Source organism: Hyperolius riggenbachi, chromosome 9 (assembly GCF_040937935.1).
Source record: "Hyperolius riggenbachi isolate aHypRig1 chromosome 9, aHypRig1.pri, whole genome shotgun sequence".
Taxonomy (NCBI): domain Eukaryota; kingdom Metazoa; phylum Chordata; class Amphibia; order Anura; family Hyperoliidae; genus Hyperolius; species Hyperolius riggenbachi.
In genome coordinates, this window is record NC_090654.1 from 29,477,468 (window position 1) to 29,497,229 (window position 19,762).

Below are 19,762 nucleotides of genomic sequence, written 5' to 3' on the forward strand. Positions count from 1 at the left end.
TGGGCTAACTATACCTGCTATACTGGGCTAACTATACCTGCTATACTGGGCTAACTATACTTGCTATTCTGGGCTAACTATACTTGCTATTCTGGGCTAACTATGCTTGCTATTCTGGGCTAACTATACCTGCTATTCTGGGCTAACTATACTTGCTATTCTGGGCTAACTATACCTGCTATACTGGGCTAACTATACCTGCTATACTGGGCTAACTATACCTGCTATACTGGGCTAACTATACTTGCTATTCTGGGCTAACTATACCTGCTATACTGGGCTAACTATACTTGCTATACTGGGCTAACTATACCTGCTATTCTGGGCTAACTATACCTGCTATACTGGGCTAACTATACCTGCTATACTGGGCTAACTATACCTGCTATACTGGGCTAACTATACCTGCTATACTGGGCTAACTATACTTGCTATTCTGGGCTAACTATACCTGCTATACTGGGCTAACTATACCTGCTATACTGGGCTAACTATACTTGCTATTCTGGGCTAACTATACTTGCTATTCTGGGCTAACTATGCTTGCTATTCTGGGCTAACTATACCTGCTATTCTGGGCTAACTATACTTGCTATTCTGGGCTAACTATACCTGCTATACTGGGCTAACTATACCTGCTATACTGGGCTAACTATACCTGCTATACTGGGCTAACTATACTTGCTATTCTGGGCTAACTATACCTGCTATACTGGGCTAACTATACTTGCTATACTGGGCTAACTATACCTGCTATTCTGGGCTAACTATACCTGCTATACTGGGCTAACTATACCTGCTATACTGGGCTAACTATACCTGCTATACTGGGCTAACTATACCTGCTATACTGGGCTAACTATACTTGCTATTCTGGGCTAACTATACTTGCTATACTGGGCTAACTATACTTGCTATTCTGGGCTAACTATACTTGCTATACTGGGCTAACTATACCTGCTATACTGGGCTAACTATACCTGCTATACTGGGCTAACTATACCTGCTATACTGGGCTAACTATACCTGCTATACTGGGCTAACTATACTTGCTATTCTGGGCTAACTATACCTGCTATACTGGGCTAACTATACTTGCTATTCTGGGCTAACTATACCTGCTATACTGGGCTAACTATACCTGCTATTCTGGGCTAACTATACCTGCTATACTGGGCTAACTATACCTGCTATACTGGGCTAACTATACCTGCTATACTGGGCTAACTATACCTGCTATTCTGGGCTAACTATACCTGCTATTCTGGGCTAACTATACCTGCTATACTGGGCTAACTATACCTGCTATACTGGGCTAACTATACCTGCTATACTGGGCTAACTATACCTGCTATACTGGGCTAACTATACCTGCTATACTGGGCTAACTATACCTGCTATACTGGGCTAACTATACTTGCTATTCTGGGCTAACTATACCTGCTATACTGGGCTAACTATACCTGCTATTCTGGGCTAACTATACCTGCTATACTGGGCTAACTATACCTGCTATACTGGGCTAACTATACCTGCTATACTGGGCTAACTATACCTGCTATACTGGGCTAACTATACCTGCTATACTGGGCTAACTATACTTGCTATTCTGGGCTAACTATACCTGCTATACTGGGCTAACTATACCTGCTATTCTGGGCTAACTATACCTGCTATACTGGGCTAACTATACCTGCTATTCTGGGCTAACTATACCTGCTATACTGGGCTAACTATACCTGCTATACTGGGCTAACTATACCTGCTATACTGGGCTAACTATACCTGCTATACTGGGCTAACTATACTTGCTATTCTGGGCTAACTATACCTGCTATACTGGGCTAACTATACCTGCTATTCTGGGCTAACTATACCTGCTATTCTGGGCTAACTATACCTGCTATACTGGGCTAACTATACCTGCTATACTGGGCTAACTATACCTGCTATACTGGGCTAACTATACCTGCTATACTGGGCTAACTATACCTGCTATTCTGGGCTAACTATACCTGCTATACTGGGCTAACTATACCTGCTATACTGGGCTAACTATACCTGCTATACTGGGCTAACTATACCTGCTATACTGGGCTAACTATACCTGCTATACTGGGCTAACTATACTTGCTATTCTGGGCTAACTATACCTGCTATACTGGGCTAACTATACTTGCTATTCTGGGCTAACTATACCTGCTATACTGGGCTAACTATACCTGCTATACTGGGCTAACTATACTTGCTATTCTGGGCTAACTATACCTGCTATACTGGGCTAACTATACTTGCTATACTGGGCTAACTACTGGCTATACTGGGGTAACTACTGGCTATACTGGGGTAACTACTGGCTATACTGGGCTAACTATGCTTGCTATTCTGGGCTAACTATACCTGCTATTCTGGGCTAACTATACCTGCTATACTGGGCTAACTATACCTGCTATACTGGGCTAACTATACCTGCTATACTGGGCTAACTATACCTGCTATACTGGGCTAACTATACCTGCTATACTGGGCTAACTATACTTGCTATTCTGGGCTAACTATACTTGCAATACTGGGCTAACTATACTTGCTATTCTGGGCTAACTATACTTGCTATACTGGGCTAACTACTGGCTATACTGGGGTAACTACTGGCTATACTGGGCTAACTATACTTGCTATACTGGGCTAACTATACCTGCTATACTGGGCTAACTATACCTGCTATACTGGGCTAACTATACTTGCTATTCTGGGCTAACTATACCTGCTATACTGGGCTAACTATACCTGCTATACTGGGCTAACTGTACTTGCTATTCTGGGCTAACTATACTTGCTATTCTGGGCTAACTATACCTGCTATACTGGGCTAACTATACCTGCTATACTGGGCTAACTATACCTGCTATTCTGGGCTAACTATACCTGCTATACTGGGCTAACTATACCTGCTATACTGGGCTAACTATACCTGCTATACTGGGCTAACTATACCTGCTATACTGGGCTAACTATACCTGCTATACTGGGCTAACTATACTTGCTATTCTGGGCTAACTATACTTGCTATACTGGGCTAACTATACTTGCTATTCTGGGCTAACTATACTTGCTATACTGGGCTAACTACTGGCTATACTGGGGTAACTACTGGCTATACTGGGCTAACTATACTTGCTATACTGGGCTAACTGTACTTGCTATAGTGTGGTAACTGTACTTGCTATACTGGGGTAACTATACTTGCTATACTAGGCTAACTGTACTTGCTATACTGTGGTAACTGTACTTGCTATACTGGGGTAGCTATACGTGCTATACTAGGCTAACTGTACTTGCTATACTGGGGTAACTACTGGCTATACTGGGGTAGCTATACTTGCTATACTAGGCTAACTGTACTTGCTATACTGGGGTAACTACTGGCTATACTGGGGTAACTGTACTTGCTATACTAGGCTAACTGTACTTGGTTTAGTGTGGTAACTGTACTTGCTATACTGTGGTAACTGTACTTGCTATACTGTGGTAACTGTACTTGCTATACTAGGCTAACTGTACTTGCTATACTGTGGTAACTGTACTTGCTATACTGGGGTAACTATACTGGCTATACTGTGGTAACTGTACTTGCTATACTGGGGTAACTGGACTTGCTATACTGTGGAAACTGTACTTGCTATACTGTAGAATCTGGGAAAAAAGGGGGGGGGCTGCTGCCGCCGACACTAGCCACGCCCACTCAACCCCCCCCCCAACCCCCTCCCCCAGGGGGGCCCCGGGGAAAATTTTGGTCGGGATAGTGGGCCCCGGGCTCAAAAAGGTTGGGGACCCCTGGACTAGAGGACATGATCTGCGCATGGAGGAAAAACGTTTTAACCATTTATTTAGGAAAGGATTCTATACAGTAAGAGTGATTAAGATGTGGAATGCATTGCCACAGGAGTTAAGGCAAATTCTATACCTGCATTTAAAGGGGGCTTAGATGCTTTCCTTGCGTTGAAAGACATCCATGGCTACAATTACTAGGTAATGCCTAATGATGTTGATCCAGGGATATTATCTGATTGCCATCTGGAGTCGGGAAGGAATTTTTTCCTTTTTGGGGCTTTTCACCTTCCTCTGGATCAGCAGGGATATGTGAGGGAGCAGGCTGGCTAGTGTTGTACTTGTTCTCTGGTTGAACTCGATGGACGTTTGTCTTTTTTCAACCCAAATAACTATGCTACTATGTTACTTTGTTGGCTGATTAGTCATTGTTAGGATACCTAGATGCCCAAAGCAAACCTTAAGGGCCGTTTCCACTAGAGCGAATCCGCATGTGTTGTCTGCATGCGGATTCGCATAACCAATACAAGTGGATGAGACTGTTTCCACTTGTCAGTTTTTTGGTGCGTTTTTCTGTGAAGGATTTTTCTGCACGGTAGGGCCTGCAGAATTCGCCTGCGTGAGGAATGTAGGCGATTCGCAGGCTATGTATTTAATAGGGAAAACGCACATGCGTTTTTTGCCGCGATTTCGTGTGCGAATTCGCACGAAAACTAATGCAAATTGAACCAGGCAGTGACATGGTTAAATTCGCATATACCCTGCCTATGCGAAATCGCATGCGAAATCGCGGCAAAAAACGTACGCGGAATCGCATCCGCATGCGATTTTGTCAGCGGTGGAATCCCGGTGATTCGCACCGCACTAGTGGAAACGGGCCCTTACTTCCTACATAAACTCTTTCCTTGACCATTACTAATTTCTCACAATTAGCTTTTAACACCTTAAAGGACAACTGAAGTGAGAAGTATATGGAGGCTGCCATATTTATTTCATTTTAAACAATTCCAGAGCCCTGGCAGCCCTGATGATCTATTTGCTGCAGTAGTGTCTGAAAAACACCAGCCACAAGCATGCAGCTAATCTTGTCAGATATGACAATAATGTCAGAAACACCTGATCTGCTGCATGCTTGTTCAGGGGCTATGGCTAAAAGTATTAGAGGCAGGGGATCAGCAGGACAGCCAGGCAACTGGTATTGCTGAAAAGGAAATACATTTGTCAGCCTCTGTATCACTTTACCTTAGGTTCCTTTTAAAGAGAACCTGCAACAACAAAAAAAAGTTCCCCCGGAGGGGTACTCCCCTTGGGAGGGGGAAGCCTCAGGGTCCCAATGAGGCTTCCCCCTCCCCTGTAGCTGCAGGCAATCCAGCGCTGGCTCCCCCGAAGTCTCCAGCAAACCTCCCTCGACAAGCCTGACAAGCGCTGATTTATCTTCTCTGGCTCCAGTGGGGGCGCTGTTGAGGCACTCAGCGCGGAGATAGGCGGAAATAGCCGATCTCTGTCGGGTCCGCTCTACTGCGCAGATGAAGGAGACTTGCGCCTATGCAGTAGAGCGGACCCGACAGAGATCGGCTATTTCCACCTATCTCCGTGCGGAGAGCCAATACTGCGCCTGCGCTGGAGCCGGGAAGGCAAATATTTACATCCCTGCTGGTCGGGGAGCTTTATCGCTGCCGCCGTGGGGACCGAGGAGGACAGGGGAAGCCTCAATAGGATCCGGAGGCTTCCCCCACCCGAGGCGAGTACCCCCCAGGGGAGGTTTTTCTCAATACAGGTTTTCTTTAACATCCTCCTTGTGATTACTGTGGGAAACAAAATGGCCACTATCATGTCAATAGTTTCTAGTCAAAGATCATCCCAGTGACAACACTGATTATAAAAATACCATTTGCCTTTTCTTTGACTTGGCTGCTGCTATTTTCAACACCATAAGACTCATGAAGTAACAGTAAGACACCTCCCCCTCCCCCACGCAACAATTGTTGTCACAAAATGGCGTCTGTGACATTAACAATTCTAGGAAACTGGACTTTGCACAAAATGGCCGCCTCTCGGGTCCTCCGATAGGTTTCCTCTCTGTAGAATCCTCTGTTATGAATCAGCCTCCGATTGATTGTGGGTGTTGTGATCTGTGCTAGCAGCGCCTGCCATTAACCATTCCTACAAATCATTATTGATTGTCACAAGAAGCCGATTCCTTTGTACTGTGATCTAAGTGGAATGCCCCCATTGGATTTCTGTACTGTATATTGATGGTGTGTTGACTTATAACCCCGTCCGGCACATTACAGCAGTGTAAGCACTAGCATTGATCAGGTAATGTGTAGAGCTTAGTACACGCTGCCTGTTGTCCACATCCACTTACCATATAACTTGTGCATGGTCTGTATGCTGCTAAAGGAACTGTTTATTTCCTTTTAAACAAAGCCCTTGTCCCTGATTTAACAAAAAGGATTCTTAAAGAGACACTGAAGCGAAAAAAAAAAATGATGATATAATGAATTGGTTGAGTAGTACGGATAATTACTAGAACATTGGTAGCAAGAAAAATATTCTCATATTTTTATTTTCAGTTATACAGCTTTTTTTTTTTTTTATAACATTGCATCATTCTCTAATATGTGCAATTTACACATTAATCAGTATTCTAAATGTTTTTATAGAACAGGCAGTGAACTTTTGACCTGTCCTGGACTGTTCTTTGCAAAAGAAAAACACAATACAGCTGAGATAACCTAATCAGAAGTCAGAGCTCTCTGCAACTTTCAAAGTTGTAGAACTCAATGGCTATTTGCATAGATAACAATTGGAGTTTCTTAACTCTTCCTGTACTGGAAACAAATATTAGACGTATGTCTCTGCTCCTAATGTTTTATTTCTTAGCTGTACTACACATACAAATCATTATATCATAATTTTTTTTTCCTCTTCAGTGTCTCATTAAATCAAGAAGCAGATGTAAATAGTGGATGTTTATTCTTCTTTATTCATTACCAGGAAAGCCTCAATTCGCTACAGAATCATGAAGGCTTACTACAGTCGTACAAAAGCCACACCTACTCTAAGCCACCACCCATACCTGCACCACCTACACTAAGCCCCACCTACACATTAACACGCTTAGCCGCCGCCCACGGGCGCTTCCAGGTCCATCATATTGACAACCTTCAGTTAGTGTATAGGATGTCCATTTCTGTATGACTGACAGAGCGAGGCTGCAGGTGCGCCAACAATCTAGCCTACATGACAAAGTAGCAGATGCGGATGTTCGTTTCACGAGTTAAACCAACAGACTAAAACACCCACCAATCCATCATACACTATTTTTAGGATAGCTGTAGTACAATATCTGTAAATTTAGAGGTATTCTACCACTTCATTCATACAGTAAAATATTGGTAATATTTACAGATATTTAACTATGACCTAACCTCTCCCTACTCCCACACAGATCCCGCCCCTGGTGAGCAACAAAGAACACCCTCCTCCCCTATCTAACCTTAAAGTGAACCTTCAGACTAAAAATCTACTCAGCAGCACTGAAAAGGCTTGGTGTTTCTTTAACAGTTTCACAGCATCAGAACTTTGTTTTTCTTACCAAAGCATCATTTTTAGCTGCATTTTTATCTAAGCTCCACCCATCAAAGAAAAAAAGCCCAGGCTTCTTTTCCCTGATGCTGTGCAGAGCATGATGGGATTTCCTATGTTGTTGTTCACATTGCCTAGAAACTGGGAGGGGTGATCAGGACACAGGACAGTTGGAACTGTGTCTCATGCTCCCTGTCGCCTCCTTTCAACCAAAAAGATGGCTGCCTTCATGAAATCAAACATTTGCCTGTTCTTTTAAAACAGTGTGGGTAAGATTATATTACCTATCTATTTTACTTAACATAACTAATGTAACTTAATGACAGTATGTTTGTTTAGGCTGGAGTTCCTCTTTAACTTCTCTTGTGTGAACGTCTTTGTATGGCAAATGTACGCTGGCTTGACGGGTATGCTGAAAAGTAGCAACACAATGACTTGGGAGGCAACTCTGCGACTCGACGGAAGGGGTAAATATTTTAACACAGTGCTCCACTGTTCTACTCTGCCTCTGCAAGGGGGAGGGGGGGGGGGGAGTGGAGGGGGGGGAGTGGAGGGGGAGGAGTGCCCCCCCCCCCCCCCCCCATACTGGAAGCAGTGCTGCAGGGGATCCCATAATAATCTGTTTACTGTGGAACACAGAGGCATGTTGTTGCGTCCCCTGGTGATGGAGATGCTAATAATACCAGCTTGCATGTAAATTTGATGCAGTCTATGCAACTTGGAGTTGACTTTGCATGCAAGTCAGACATATTAGTATCACACTGAGCATCTTTTGGGGCTACACAAGGCGGGTAGACAAGGAGAGGTCAGGTCAGCGGATACAAGTCGGGTTTTGCAGTAAATTTCTGATGGTTTTGAATGAAGCGGGTACTCACCACTGTGAGCTGAACACTCCATAGAAGATGCTCTGCTGGGGGTCCTCCGGGTACAGCAGGGCCACATGATGCAGGACGTTAAAGGGGAAGTTGTCATTGAAGCAAAACAGCTGGGCCTTCAGGAAGGTGGTCCACTTCTTCTGCAGGACTTTGTCCCCTCCCACATCATTCTACAACACAGAGGACAGAATAATCAGGTCATGTGACACAGCTCAGAGGGCATCCTCCAGCAAACTAAATAAATAAAGCACATCTTACAGAGGAAATAAAGTCAAAACTTATCCTATTAAGCTCTAGAAGATTGGTCACACCACACAAACCTGTTGGCTGAAAAGTCTCATTAGTGACACTGCTCTATTGCTATACAGCAGAAGGCTTTACTCTGTGAGATTCAGTGATTGTACGCAGGGGGCAGGGAGAGTTTTTCTCACTGAAGAGCTTTCTGAAGTGAACTTATAGACCATTCGTGCAATGTAAGCTCCTAGCATTGCTGTACTATGAGCATGAAGAGACTTGCTACTTTTACACACAGATGACATTACGTTGGGACAAAAGCAAATAGGATAACTGCACAAACGCTAAAGAATAGTAAAACCAAATTGTAATTGCATAATATGCCATGCTAACCCTGCTTTAAGTTGGAACAAATGCCTGAAACTTTATATATTATCAGTTTTCTTTCCTCTTGACAGAACCGCTGCAAGTACGATGTGAAAGATGGGGAAAAAAGGAAGCAACAAGCTTTTTAGCAGAAGGGGTTTACAAGAACTGAAAATAAAGCTCTGATCATAAAGGGAAGACATTCTACTACCCACAGCAATGACTGGCGAGCTTACCCAGGTGCCTCATGTCAGCTTGTTAATATTACAGAGCCAATGCAATTGGGTTAGTTTGGCTCTCTAATATTAACAAGCTGACACATCATTGCATTCAGGTGGATCTGGAGGTGTGGTTAGCTTTCAGGGAAAACAAATAATGATTTGCATATTCAGCAGTGATGCATTGTGGGACACCTCAGAGCTCACGCCAACATGAATAATCGCAAATACCTTCTGTTTTAAGGCAAATTTCTACTTTGTATTAATGTAAATAATTATTGATCTAGTCTGCACATTATTTACATATGTGACCACTAGAGGGGGCTGGTGTATCACATTCCTCCATTGCAGGGAAGGATTACCTACATTACTAGTCCCTTACACACTCCCAATGAGTTCTGGGTCACCATGAGCTTAGGGGGCCGTTACTCTGCTACTTTGCTAACTTTTGTAAATATGTGAATTGTATATTGTAATTGTTGTGTATAGCACTTTATCACTCTATCACTAGGATATTAGCACTCCTGACGAAGTTTCCAATTTAGGAAATGAAACATGTTGAGTTTTTGGTGTAGGGTTCACAGTATTCATTAGCGTGAACTAGGAGGATGGTCATGTGACCCAAAACTTTGTTTCCTCCAGTCCGCTGCGTTCACAGTTTACCTATTGGCTAGCAAATAGGAAAATATGTTATTGTTTTAATGTAATCTTATTAAAAGTTAAATTTTATTCCACCTTTCAAATAGGGTACATTTTTGTTTAGTAATCACCATGAGCTTGCTGGTTAGTCTGTACCTCTCAGCAGGGGCGTAGCAATAGGGGGTGCAGAGGTTGCGACCGCATCGGAGTATTAGCTCTCTATTGGTCCTGTGCTCATAATAATCACTTCTATAGATACTTTGAATAGTGGTAATCATGAACAACCTGTTCCCCATCCCCTTCTTGCACACTGTAGTTGTCCTTGGCAGGTTTTGGTGCGCCATATCAATTGTTATGTATAGAGTGCTTGGGGGCCCCATTGTAAAACTTGCATCGGGGCCCACAGCTCCTTAGCTACGCCACTGCCTCTCAGTGTTACAAGTCCTACTCCATAGAGCCAAATTAATCCATGCCATGCACTGATGAGGATCTACCAATCCGAAACAGTCTATGCATGTTGGATTATTATGGCTAATGTTACAAATTAACAAGCTGACACATTGCATTCCAGCGGATCTGGAGGTGTGTTTAGCTTCTAAGGGCAACAATGGTTAATTTGCATATATTCAGCAGTGATGCACTGGGAGACATCTCAAGCTCACTCCAACCTGAATTATCCCAAATTCTTTCTGTTTTAAGAAAGCAAACTTTTGTTTTTCTTACTAAGCTTATGTAACCGTTTCTGCAAGCAGGTTTGACAAATACCCCTAACTTTAGTAACATCAGCTCAAGACCTACATGCAAAGTGGGCACTGGGGAAATATGGGCCCTGCAAATAGTCTCTAGCAGAATATATGTAAAAGTGCCGATATTCTACTATTGGACAGTGGTTATTCCGATAGTAAAAGTTGGTAAATGTTACTGATAGTTTACCATCACTAAACCAAACCCTATTCTCACACGAGTCCTTCCTTTACCGATACCAAACCAACCCCCCGCACCCCACCGATACCGAAACTAAGCCCCACGCCCTAAGCGAATCCCCACCCCACCGCTCAGAGGTGTAGCGGACAAAGACAGTTTTTGTGCCCCGCCCCCGCAAAAAAATGGTGTGACCACGCATCAGAATGTGGGCATGGTCATGGGTGGAGCCAAATGTACAATGCTGTTTATATAGCTGGATGTGCCCCAAACTCCTCCCCCCCCCCTTTTAGATAGCCAAAAGTGCCTCTTTCCCCCTTCAGATAGCCAGTGTGCCCCACTATAGATGCCAGATGTGCCTTCCTTCCCCCATTTAGATAGCCATATGAGCCCCCCTCTACATAGCCAGATGCAACAGTAGAAGAGTCACTGGCTCCAACGTTCCAGTGACGCCATCATCTGTCCCCTGCAGCGTGCCCAGCATCCTCTTCTTGGTTACAGAAGAGAGATGATGTCATCTACGGAACGTCAGAGCCGGTGAGTCTTCTGGTTTTATTAACATTTACTCACTCCACTGCAGAGGGAGGGAGAGAAGCAGGGGCACTTCAGGTGGCCAGCAAGTTGCCTCTCACACATGTGGGGGTGCTGCAGTCGCACTGAGAACCCTCGCTGTGCTGCGCCCCCTTGCCCACCCTTAGCTATGCCCCTGCCACCGCTGATGCCTGACCTACCCCCCACACCAATGTCTAGCCCTAAGTGAATCACCCTTTCCCCCCCCCCCCCCATCACCACTGATGCCTAACCCTATGCGACCCCCTCCCCCCACCACCGATGCCTCCATCCCACTATTCACATTTCCATTTATAACATGGGAGCCCACATTTTTTGTTTCGACCTCAAGTATCCCTGGACACATATATATTTGTTAGAAGAGCCACAAGACGTTAATTTATGCTTTTAATTACTGAAAAAAAAGATTACTAAGGTTAAGGTTTATAATGTAGGATTCTTTTTATCATCTCAATACTTGCTCCAATGTAGACTAACATCCTCCCCCTCCCACCCACACCAACATAAATAAATGACTCTTATTCTTCCCCCTCCCCAGTCTCACCATGCAGACTCTGGCCACACGCGGCACCGTCAGTTTATCGAAGAAGTCAAACTCTTTAGCCGTCTCTTCGAAGAAGAAATAGACCTTCCCGTCAGAGTTGGAGCCCGGGATGAAGAAGGACCCCGCAAAGGACGTGTCGGCTGCAAAGAAGGGGTGGAGGAAATCAAGACATTAAAGAGGCACTGCAGTGACCTATATCAGAGTCATCCTGGTTTCAGCACCAGAAACTTTCCTATACCTACAGTGTTCTCCCCAGGCTCTTTTAGCCGGGTGCTCCACCCGACTAATTTTGGGGAGCACCCAGCTGTCAATGGCTCTCCTCCAATCCTGTATGCAGAGCTGCAATGGCCCTACATTCCCCCATCGTGTCCCACCCAGCTACTTTTTCATGCCACCCGGCTGGAAAAAAACGTTCTGGGGAGAACACTGACCTATATATAGCTGTATATTGGTATGCAGCCCCGCCCTCCCCCGTGATGCTTAGCCTAGGCTGTTTAGCTATATGGAATTCTCCTCCCACAGCATTATTCAATGTACCCCAAAAATTGGTGAGAAAAATCCATCACTCCTGATCTACTTTTATCGAAAAAAAAAGGTGGGAAATTCTCCAACGTACAGAGGGGAAAAAAAAAAGCTTTCGATTTTTCAGTACAACCAATCGTTTTTATTGAATGGCCATAAAATTGGATCATTTTATTGTATAGTGTGTGGCCACCTATGGAGTTGGCAGAAAGTTTGTGCACACAATGTAATGTTTCGAGACCTAATCGATCTCTCTATCAAGGAATGCATTCAGATGTTATACCACCTGTGCATTCAAACCTCATCTCCGCCTTCCTACAACTATAGGTGGACACACACATTATAATATTTCTGTTCAATCTTACTACAATTCAATGAAAATTAATGGTTGTACAGAAAAAGCAAAGGAGGATTTCCTCCCCGAAGCCAACCTACCCCCCCCCCCCCCCTCCCCAATCAAGGAATCTCAAGGAAATTTCCTCCTCAAGTGTGTTTGTATGTATATTAGAAAAGATGGCAATAGTATGGTATGTAATGTAAGAAAAAAAACTGATTGCTAGGCAGAATTATAATAAATCTAGTCTTTTTAGCCCATTAGATAACGGGTGTTGCTGTAGCGCACTCCTGCAACCTGCAAGTGCCCGCATAAATACCAGCAACCTGCAACAGCCCCCCCCCCCCCACGTGCAAACTGTGTGGCCCTGCACCTGCACAGTACGGCGGTACACAGACACAGGAACCCGAGACTTATTAAAGGGACACTATGGCACATTGGAAAAAATGTACTTCTTATTTGTCTGTTTGCACATACTGTATTTTTAAGAGTAAAATCAGCCATAAATTACTTTAGCTGTCACTTACAGTGGGTAATAGAAATCGGACAGAAGCAACAGGTTTTGGACTAGTCCATCATTATGGGATTCTCAGCAAGACTTTTATTCTTTATAAAGATATTCCCTAAAAAGGATTTAAACAATGCTGGTCAGCCTCCCTGCTCGCTACACAGTTTTTTTGGCAGTTGGACAGAGAAACGGCCATTCACTAAGTGCTTTTGAAAATAAATAAATCCCTGAGAATCCCCCCATGAAGAGATGAACTAGTCCAAAACCTGTCACTTCTGTCAGATTTCTACTACCTACTGTATGTGACAGCAACATAGGAGCAAAGTCATTTATGGCACATTTTACTTTGGAAAAAAAAACGTACTTATTTGTTTATGTTTGCACATATTTTAAATTTTACAATTTTTCGCCATACTGCCCTTTTAAGTAGGATATAACTGTATCCTATTCTGGACAGACACAGTTGGTGGCTGTGCAGCTCTGACTAGTTGGAGATTTCAACTATTTGCTGACGCCACGCACTCTCACCATCCTCGCCGCTGCTCTGTCGCTGATCCTGCTCGCTCTGCTGTCTCAGTGACAGCAGAGCTTCCGCATTTCGGTCAGGCCTGACCCTGTGATTGCTGTGAGCCAATCACAGGGCTGAATAGGGAATGGACGGCTCTGGTCCGTAAGGGGCTAGAGCCGCCCGGTCCCAAAAGGGGTATTGTACTTGGTTTGATAATTTATAGCAACGTGGAGTTCAGTGGTGGTGACTGTAATGCTAAACTGAGAATGATGATAAGGTATTGATACACAAAGCTATGGATTTTTCAAATGTAATATTAAAAAAATATATATTCATATCGAAAAGACCAACCATCGATTTCTGAGTGAGACGTTTTTCAATCCAATAAATTTTTTCACCATATGCAATCTTTTTTTTACAAAATTGCTGCAATCGTGAACACGTGTGCAACCTCACAACGACCTCAAGCTTGCAATCCAATCAACCAACCAATTGGATTGGTTTTGTTGAATCGAAATTTTAAAGTGTGTGGCTACCTTTCCTCATTTCACCCCCGGGTCTGTCTGTACCTCACCCCCACCCCCTGTGCTTTGCTGTAAGCCCAGCTGAGTACCTCACATGAACCTGGCTGCACATCGCTGCCTGACCTGGGCTGGGCCCAACAGGCCCTAACATGCTGCGTGTACGGAATGTTCCTGTGCTGGAGAGAGGGAACTCACAGTGCAGCCATCCCAGGGAGGCATCCGTCTTCAGCATGGTCCTGTTACCCAGCGTCCGCAGGATGATCGGCTCATTCCCCATGAAATTATTCATCGTGCCGCTGTACAGCTCGCCACCTGCAGAGATGGGGGGGAGGGAGGGGGGAGGTCGGAGGCAGAGAGAGAAGCGATATGAAAGAGGAGGGAGAAAAGGAAACGAGAGGAAGTGAGACACAATTACTTCATGTTTTTAATAAATAATTCATTTTTTACTCATGCGTTCTGTCCGGGAATATTTCTAGAAACTCCCGCTGGATTTTCTGTCACTGTCTGCCAGCTGAAATGACATCACTTGAAGATGATGACATCACTTGAAGATGATGACATCACTTGAAGATGATGACATCACCAATCCACAATGATGCCAGGCACACAGGTACATCTTGCATCCGGATCTACCAGTTCCTGCACCGGTTCTCTGGGAATCCAGAAACTCACTGAGGTAACATGTGCCTCGTGCTTCATTCCTGGTGAGCCCAGTCATTTGCGCACACCCAAAGTGAGAGTGAGGCTGCCATATTCATTTCCTCTTAAAGAGAAACAGAGATGAAGCACCCTCTTGTATTTGACCTTATAAATCAGTGGGAGCATGACAGTAAACACCTAATCTGCTCTTTGTTTCATTGTTCTCTGTTTAATTTGCCTGTTATCACCTCTGATAAGAATCCCCGACTGAGCACTCAGTCTAGCTTTGCTACGGAAAGATTATAGCTGAGTCTGTCTTCTCTGGTGTCTTTTCAAGCCCAAGTCTGACCCCTTGTGGCTGCTATAATGACTCAACTATAATCATTCCCGGCAAAGCCAGACTGATTGCTCAGTCCGGGATAACAGACACTTTTAGCAGTGAGGATGAAACAGAGAGCATGGTAAGTGTTTTCTCTAATGTTCTTACTGATATATATGGTAAAATACACCAGGGGGCTTCGTCTCTGGTTCCCTTTAAACAATACCGGTTGCCTGGCTGCCCTGCTGATCTTTTTGGCTGCAGTAGTGGCTGAATCACACACCTGAAACAAGCATGCAGCAAATTCAGTCAGATTTTTGTCAGAAACATCTGATCAGCAATGCCTGTTCAGGGACTATGGCTAAAAGTATTAAGGTGTGTGCACACCAACATCGCTGGTCTGGCCTGTATGATGTCATACGTGGGCGGGGAACGCTCACACAGGAGTTGGCCGTCGCTCGGCCGAGTTGATCCACCAGACGGAAGGCTTTGCGGAGGGGTGGTCAGGGGTCGCTGTACACAGGCTTGATTATCGGCTGAGGCGGTAGTTATCAGCAGCCTCAGCCGACTTTAGTTAAGCGTGTGTGCAAGACTTTAGAGCAGGGGCCTCAAACTCGCGGCCCGCGGGCCATTTGCGGCCCTCGATACAATATTTTGTGGCCCTCACCGGCAAAAGCTTCCTTATAGTTCGCTTCAGTGCTCCCAAGTAATCCGCCTCATCCCCGCCGCTAAACAAGGGCGGATTGCCCCCAAATCGCCCGGGGGGCAATCCGCCGGCATTTCCTGGAAGGGGCAGAGCTTTCAGCTTCAGCTCTGCCCCTCCTGACGTCAATCGCTGCACGGATCGCCGCCTCTCCCCGCCCCTCTCTGTGAAGGAAGAGTGAGAGGGGCGGGCAGAGGCGGCGATGCGCCGCGATTGTGAAATTCCTAATGTGGCCCAGCCTCATCCTGACTTTGCCTCCTGCGGCCCCCCAGGTAAATTGAGTTTGAGACCCCTGCTTTAGAGTAAGACCAGCGGGGCTGCCAGGCAACTGGTATTGTTTGAAATTAAATAAATATGGCATAACAAACAAACACACTACCAGTATATGCCGTTCAACCACCTGATATTTAATATAGATCAAAAAGTTTTTTCAACCCTGATTAATCGTAGTTGGGTCTGTGAAAAAGGTTATGTATATAGCACACCATTATTATGCACAATTTCTCATTAAACGGGGTGTTACCCCACAATGTCTCAAACAGAAGGTCTCAGGGGACCGTACACAGACCAGAATATAACCAGTTAATCATGTCATTCCTGCACGTGGGGGGAGGCGGGCACGGACACCTACAATGCCAAAAGATTAAAGCATCTAATATGCTAATTGCCTTGTCAAACGTGTCCGCATCACCCCCCGCGCTAACATCACAGTGGTCAACAGCAATACAAAATGTGCTGAGGAAGTCCCTGGGCGGGGCGAAACGCGTTGACGTAGGGCTGCGTCACGCGCTGAGATGTGCCTCTCTGCCCTCCTCTGCCCTCCCGCCGGATCGGAGCACGGTGCCCGGAACTATGGCGTATACCTTCTATGACTGGACTCCCGCTCAGTCGGGGTAACCTAAGTCGGAGGCCCTGAGTTTGACACTCCCGCAGATACACATCAATGGTATTGCGGTTAGCTGGGCAGGCGAAAAACAGTCTATGCGAATACTGCATTTCGTATCAACGGAGGAGGTGGTAACTATGAGAAACAGTGCATACGGCATCTATATCCACAAAGTTTATGTGTATATCCATCTATGGTGAAGCACTACATGCATGGAATCCTTGATGTTGTGATATATGGCTTGGCTGGAATATTGAACTGTCTTGTCAGCATAGGCCTACAATTTTACACTACAGCAATTTGGCTAGGTGCACCAGCCCCATATGGTCTGAAAAGACTCTTGGAAGAATACAGTGATATTTCTAGAACGATTTTTTTGATGTGGAACTTTGTTTCATGCAATTGAATCTTGGAAGCAGGACCTGCTGTGGGATTTGTTCACTTATATCTTTGTGGACTGTGTTCTCATATTTTTTGCCATTTTTTCTATGGGTGACGACCCATGCAATTCAGTGACCTTATGTGATTGTCTGTATGCAGGGCATGGTGTTGTGATTGCGGGGGGACATAGGGGGGCTTTGGGGGGGGCACATTTTGTATTGCTGTTGACCACTGTGATGTTAGCGCGGGGGGTGATGCGGACACGTTTGACAAGGCAATTAGCATATTAGATGCTTTAATCTTTTGGCATTGTAGGTGTCCGTGCCCGCCTCCCCCCACGTGCAGGAATGACATGATTAACTGGTTATATTCTGGTCTGTGTACGGTCCCCTGAGACCTTCTGTTTGAGACATTGTGGGGTAACACCCCGTTTAATGAGAAATTGTGCATAATAATGGTGTGCTATATACATAACCTTTTTCACAGACCCAACTACGATTAATCAGGGTTAAAAAAACGTTTTGATCTATATTAAATATCAGGTGGTTGAACGGCATATACTGGTAGTGTGTGTGTTTGTTATTCCTGTTTATTGACCAGTGCATGTACCCACTTGTTTTGCACACATTAGCATGTACACTTTTAGTGTAGTAGGTTTTTGTAAATAAATATGGCAGCCTCCGTATTCTTCTCACTTCAGGTTCCCTTTTGAAGGGAACCTGAGGCGAGACATATGGATGCTAATATATTTATGTCCTTTTAAACAATACAGATTGCCTGGCTGTCCCGCTGATCCTCTGCCTCTTTTAGCCATAGACCCTGAACAAGCATGCAGCAGATCAGATGTCTCTGACGGATGTCTAACTAGATTAACTGCATGCTTGTCTCAGGTGTATGATGCAGACACTACTGACCAGTAAGATCATTAGGACTGCCAGGCAACTCTGCTATTGCTTAAAGGGATACTTAAAGAGGAATTGGCAGCCTCTCCCGCCAGCTCTGGCCACGCGTATCCTTCACGTTTCAGTCCGCAATAGCGGTATTGCAGACGGGAGTGCGTAAAAAGGATGCTGTTGTGGCCATTTGACTTACAAGTCGAGCAAGAAAACGGCGAGGCGGCGGGAGAAAGGAGGCTCGTGGAGGACCGTCGCCGGACAGGAAGGCTTCTGGGGGCTAGCAAAAGCCCTCGGTAAGTGAAGCAGTTTGTTTTAAAATACTCTTCAGTTCCACTTTAAGCCTTAAATAAAAACTCTGTTGCACTCACCCGGGGCTTCTACCAGCCCCCTGCAGCTGTCCGGTGCCCTCACAGTCACTCACGGACCCTCCTGCAACCCCCCCCAGCTAGTTTCATTTTCAGCCGACAGGCTCACTGCGCCTGCGCAGGACGCTATTGTGGTTGGGAACGCGAAGAAGACTGCGTGCGGCCAAGCCTGTGGGCGAAACAAAACTAGCTGGGGGCGGGGGAGCAGAGGATCCGTGAGTGATGGTGAGGGCACGGGATGGCTGGTAGAAGCCCCAGGTGAATAAAACTCATTTTTTTTAAGTATCCCTTTAAAAGGAAATAAATATGGCAGCTTCCATATCCCTCTCGCTACAGCAGTCCATAAAGGACATATAAGGTGAATGAATTAAAACTATTTTTTACTTACCTGGGGCTTCTTCCAGCCGCTACAAGACACTCTGTCCCTGGCTACATCTCTGGTCTTCTCCTCCCTCCTGCTGGCAGCCTCTGAAGATCACATGCGCTGCAGAAGATGCTGCGGAAGACTGGAGAACCCCAGGTGGATCTTCGGGGGCAGATGGGACACAGAAGCATGTTCTCTGCCTAATAACATGGCTCTGTGTCCCCCCAACCGCCGCTCTCTGCCCCCCCCCCCCCCCCTCCAACGCCGCGCTATAGCCCCCTTAGATTAGAGGCAAGATTGGTCTCTAACTTGGAGGTAAACACAGGGGAGAGGAATTTCCTGTTCAAACCGCCCGCCAGGGGCGTTCCTGCAGGGTTTCCTGAGCTGCCATTGGGCAGCTCTCTGTCCCTGGCCACGTCTCCTGCCGCTCTCCCGCCTCCCTGCACGCTATCAGAGACACACAGTCTCAGAGCAGTGTTGTGACCCAGAGGTCTCGAAAGTGAAAGTGGGCCATTGCAGCCCACAGGAGTGGCCGTTTTTGCCGCTACCTGATCCGCTCAGCCCCGCAGATCAGGTAGCCTACTTTTTGTCATTTTTTGAGCCCACCTCAGGCTTTCTTTAAAGGATAGCTGTAGATGTATATGGAGACTACCATATTTATTTCCTTTTAAGAAATACTAGCTGCCTGGTTGTACTGCTGATCCTCTGCCTCTAATATGTTTAGCCATAGACCCTGAACAAGCATGCAAAAGATTAGGTGTTTCTCACATTGTCAGATCTGACAAGATTAGCTGCATGCTTGCTTCAGGTGTTATTCAGACCCATCAAACGTAAAGAATGAGACGGCACACCACTGGCTTGCAATCAAAGTGCTGTGTATTGCGAATAAGTCACACTACATGTTACGGAGGAACCCCTCCTTCATCAGGTGTTAAACAGCATTGAAGCATACAACCAATATATACACAATCACATATAGAATGGGAACCACACCCGCAGTGGACCCACCCACCAATTCATTAACCCC

The 19,762-nt window shown here is 45.4% G+C and overlaps 1 protein-coding gene across 6 annotated transcripts in view; it reads right to left on the reverse strand.

Annotated features, from left to right (window-relative positions):
* The window catches only part of SEMA4A (semaphorin 4A), a 171,631-nt gene that overhangs the window by 19,175 nt on the left and 132,694 nt on the right, over positions 1-19,762 (reverse strand). For all 6 annotated transcript variants that reach the window (XM_068252290.1, XM_068252289.1, XM_068252291.1 and 3 more), the window contains 3 exons: positions 14,378-14,494; positions 11,787-11,926; positions 8,295-8,464 (listed from right to left, as the gene is read on the reverse strand). In XM_068252290.1, the coding sequence (XP_068108391.1) occupies positions 8,295-8,464; positions 11,787-11,926; positions 14,378-14,494 (427 nt within the window). The remainder of the gene's footprint in view (positions 1-8,294; positions 8,465-11,786; positions 11,927-14,377; positions 14,495-19,762) is intronic.